The 4,731-nt window shown below is 53.2% G+C and overlaps 1 protein-coding gene across 1 annotated transcript; it reads right to left on the reverse strand.

The window, feature by feature from the left end:
* Positions 1-579: 579 nt before the first annotated feature.
* CABS01_03577 (H+ symporter) lies at positions 580-2,999 on the reverse strand (the record flags this gene model as incomplete). The annotated part of the gene is made up of 5 exons (XM_060536952.1): positions 580-1,674; positions 1,734-2,226; positions 2,282-2,331; positions 2,388-2,758; positions 2,822-2,999. The coding sequence occupies 5 exons, from the start codon at positions 2,997-2,999 to the stop codon at positions 580-582; spliced, it is 2,187 nt and encodes a 728-aa protein (XP_060391210.1).
* Positions 3,000-4,731: the final 1,732 nt, after the last annotated feature.

Consider the following 4,731-nt stretch of genomic DNA (forward strand, 5'->3'; position numbering starts at 1 on the left):
CATTAGGTGACTGAGGATTCCCTTCGCACACCGGCTGTGACGCTTTCTGCGAATGACAAAGGGCTGAAGCGGAAGTTTGAGGTTTTTTGTTGGTGCGAGGGCGAGTTTGGAGATGACGGCTGCTATTTGGGGGGTTATGTAGGATAGGACCAAGTATGGCCATTAAGTCAGGGTAAGTGATTTGGAGATTGGGGGAAGCGGTTTCCGTACATGGCCGGTTTGATCTTTGACGAAGTATGTGAAGTTGCTCATTGCGATGGCGAACAGCTGGACTGTTTCGCGTTATGTATTTCAGTCGACTTTTACGTCGCTTAGAGGGAGCTAATCCAAGCAATCCCTAGCGTATCATGGCATGAATTTGAACATGATTGAAGGATATAAAGATCAAAAGTCACCTCATAATGCTTGTAGAGCGAATCTTGAATCACCGCGTGGGCGGTCTTGATGCTATAATCATACACCGTAGCCAGACAGATCCATATCCAGCGAAAGGTCGTCATCATGAAAATCCCCCGTTCTCCATCCAGGAGGGTTAACCAAAAAAAACCGTACGCCCGCTAATTGCCTTTTATATTCCCATCACGCGCGGGAATCCCGCCTCAGAAGGCTTCCCACGTCGTGTAACTTGACGTTCTCCATCGGCTGCGCCCCGCGATCCACCCGGCCCCACCCGGCGCCCCAAGTCGGAAAAACGCCGGGAGCCGCGGGATCGGCAGGCATCTGCTCGTCAGCGGCGCCCATGTTTCTCCCAGTGTATGCGGAAGATACACCGCTGTTTCGTATGCTCATCGCGTACTCGTCTGTTCCACCACCAATGCTGCTGCCACTGCCGCCGCCGCCCCTTTCTCTCCGCCTCTTGCGCCAGAACCGGGTCTGACTCCTTCTTCTACGCTCTTCCTCTGCTAGGAGGTCGGGCGACGTCATGATACCGACACGTGCTGCTTTGACGGTGCTTGTACGTGGGTAGTGGAACCCTGCGGGATGACCACCGCCGAAGGGATTCCACTTCGATTGCGGGCGTGGGTAGTGCGATATACTGCCGTTGCGACCGCGGTTGTAGGATGTTGGTGTCTCGCCGGCAAGTTCTTCGAGGGTCATGCCCTTGGTCTCCGGGATGAGTAAGGATGACAGCATGCCTAGAAACATGAATAGTGCAAACAGCTCCAGGAGACGGTCGAGCCAGGGCGCGCAGTGGTCGCCGTGGCAGTCGCCAGGGACGTCTTTTGCGAGCAAAGGGATGCTGATAACCTGCGCCAAGATGGCACCAACTTTGCCCATCGCTGCAGAAATTCCGTGTCCAGTAGAACGGTATCGGGTCGGGAAACATTCGCCAGGAACGATAAATGTGGTAGTGTTGGGGCCAAAATTGAAGAAGAACTGGCCAGTGATGTATAAAGTGAGAAAGACAGCATCGGTCAACTGATGGAGCAGGAAGCCGAGCACGCAGAAAATGACGGTGAGCATAAAGAAGCCCATAATCTGGATGGGTTTACGGCCGAGGGTGTCGATGGTGAAGACAGAAACCCAATAGCCAGGGATCGCACCAGCGCACGCCAAGATGATCAACCCTACGGCTTGGTTGTGTAGTCTCTTGTAAAAGTTGGCCCCGTCGGCATAGCCAATGGTTTGCAACACGACGGTGCTATTCAGCCCGAGACCATAAAAAGCCAGATCCTGTTCCGCACATGAGTATGCCTAGACCGAGTGATTTCTTCGAGTGTTGTGTGACTCACCAGGAAGAACCAGGAAAAGGCAGTGCCCAAAAGCATTTTAAAGTGCTTCCACTGCGTGAAGTATGCCCAGGCATCAGGCCAGGATGCCGCCGGAGTGTTGTAACCGGGACCGGTCTCCTTCTTCATCTTGAACTGTAAATCCGTATCGTAATCACCTTTTGACTTGCTCGCCATGTACGCTCGGATATCCGCATCGGCCTTCTCGACGTCTTGCTCCACGTCAAAGGTGTATCGGGGCGTCTCTGGGATCGTGATTCGGTAGTACAATGCTATGCAGGCGGGCACGGCGCCCATGCCGACGATGATGCGCCATGAGCGGTCGGCAGCAAGCTGGCATCGTGCGTGGCAGTCGCCGAGAGTGTGGACGTCGAGGTAGGAGTCCTTGAAGGCTTCGGCAGTGACTAAAGCCACGACGGCTGCACCGAGCTGACCCATGCCTTGCATCGAGAATACGGCCGCAATCATGGCTCCTCGCCATCGGGTTGGCGCAAACCTGTGGACCGCGTCAATCCCAATTCTTGAAATTAACGGCCTAAGACCCGACTTACTCTGATGTAATGACTGAACTGAGCGGATAATCACCTCCAATGCCGACGCCCTTGGTGTCGTTAGCAATGGCATATGAACAACAAAAACAACATACAAGGCACTTACCATGATAACCCTCCAGAAAATCATCAGTCCAGTGAAGCTAACCGATTGACTCGGAGAGACCAGCGCGGCGCTTAACGTCGCCAAGATGATGATTCCAAGTTCCACACCATGCATCCTTCTTCTGCCAAAGACGTCGGCCAACCAGCCGAACACAATTTGGCCAACAATGATTCCAGCACTGGTTGAAGCCTTGAGAGCCGAGTTTACCGGCCCCGGCAGTTCGCCGTTGTTACCGCCATAACCATGCGCACTCGATTCAGGAGGCCCTTGCCAAAACACTACGCCGAGGAGGGTAGTGATGAGGTTGATGGCAAAGATGTCGTACGAGTCGAGGAAGAAACCAACACCCGCAACCAGAATAGCCCTTACATCTGCGGTCCAATGTCAGTCTTGGTTGAGAAGCGCAAAGCGCAAAAGGTTCGGTGCAGACTAACGGTACAAGCCAAAAGGAACCTTGTCAATTTCGCTCAGTGCTAATCGCCTCCTTAACGAGGGGTCTGTAATGTGAGAGTAGTCGTTTGCAAAGTTGTGAAAGGCCTTGTTGCCTCCATTCGTCCGCCGATGAATCCGTTCCGTGGACGGAGTCATCGGCGGCGGTAACATTTCGTCCATCTTGGGAAAGTAGCGTTGTTGAAAGCAAGAGTTTGATGGAAAAGTCGTCGCAATGGCAATGTTGCCCGGTCTATGTCGCCGTCGTCCGCCCAGATGCCATTGTGGAGTGCCTTAATCCGTGTGCTGGGCAGCTCTCGATAACTCCCCAATTCCTTTCTCCAATCCGCAACTTCGTGTCCTTCCGTCGTCGAGGCGTATGTCGCCGCTTAAGTCCGTAGCTGGTGTGTCTTTGAACCGGGAATCTCTAACGTTCGAGTATCGAGAGTCAACGCGATCGTGGCTGAAATTTGTTGGATAACCACAGGCTCGGCTAAGGTTTGGGCGACTCGATCTCAACTGCGCGGGGCGTGAAGGGCGTAGGAGAGTTTAAAGGGAAACGCCCGAGGGCCACAGACATGCATACCACACATATATTCCGCCTGATCCGTTCTTACAAGACCTCTGCAATGGGGCGAGGGGCTGAAGTTGGGTGACAGGGGCTCGGCAGGGCAGGCAAATGGCAGGGGGATGCTAGTCAAAGGGGGGGAGGGCCCGCGACGTGGCCGATTGGATGAGTAGAAGGGATGGGCATGGACTTGAAGAATGTCCGTGTTATATTGTTAGTAATTCCTTCCTCTGACCTCACAGTACGCAGTAGCGTGTTAAGAATAACCGTTTGAATACAGAGTTGGAGAGTTTGCAAAGACGCAAGAGGGGATTGGTCGGATGCTGGGAAAAGCAAAGATGGGGGCGGAATGGATGGAACGATTGTAATGTTAAACAAGGGAATGGTTCGCATCTGTCACCGTGTCACGTCCTGTTTGTCAAACCGATCCCGGATCCGGTTGCAGCCAACATCGTCAAAGGAAGGGGAGCCCTAAAGCTAATCGCCACAGAGACAGAGAGAGCGTGTGTGGGTGTGTACTGTATCCGTACGGATACTGGGGAAAAGGGACAAGATAGAGTGTGAATGGGTGGTCGGGCAGAAGAAAGTTTGTCTGCGTTTTAAGCCAAGGGCAAGAGTCCGACCCCGAAGAACAATGTCTCAACTCACGGCGCTAACAAGAAACATCGAATGAAGCAGGACTGGGGAATCATACTTTTGTCTCTGTCAGAATAGGCGACGAGATGGACAAAAGCAGTCAAGACCAGGGCCGTATTTCTCATGGTTGCAATAGGGCACCTCGTGAGCCTGTAAAAGGGGGAAGCCGGTTGCCAATGGTCAGGCAGCAGACGACGGATGCAAGTTGCAGGCTGCGATGCGATGCCACGTGCTGTCGATAGCCGTCCGGTACGGATTTCTGCCTCGGTGGGGCGCCGGTGGAGAACGTTGAAGAATAAACAGGCCCCCAGCCGTTGGTAGACTTGCACATCATTTTGCTAGTTGCCTTTTGGCCTGTGTTCTGATCTGGGCCCTCCTTGCTGGAGTGCTAAAGCTTTTGCATATGCGGACGCGGCTGGTGATGAAGACGGAAAAGGTGAGGCAGCAAAAGCTTACCAGGATAATTTTGGGTAATAGCGATGTATACAATTGGGACGAAGGACAGAGCGAGCGATATGACGGACTGTAAGGTATCCATCCACGAGGAAAGTTGGCTCCAAACGACAGACGGGCGCTCTTGCCAGGCTCACTGAACGATGCATTATCAGGTCATTTCTAGGCAACCTGGGAAGGCAGGTGCAGCCCAGCGTATCCACTTTCCTTCTCCACCGTTTAACAGCTTTCATCTGGTGCCTTCCACCTTCCACCTTC

This window comes from Colletotrichum abscissum (assembly GCF_030869225.1).
Source record: "Colletotrichum abscissum strain IMI 504890 chromosome Unknown Scaffold_7.1, whole genome shotgun sequence".
In the NCBI taxonomy this organism is placed as follows: Eukaryota; Fungi; Ascomycota; class Sordariomycetes; order Glomerellales; family Glomerellaceae; genus Colletotrichum; species Colletotrichum abscissum.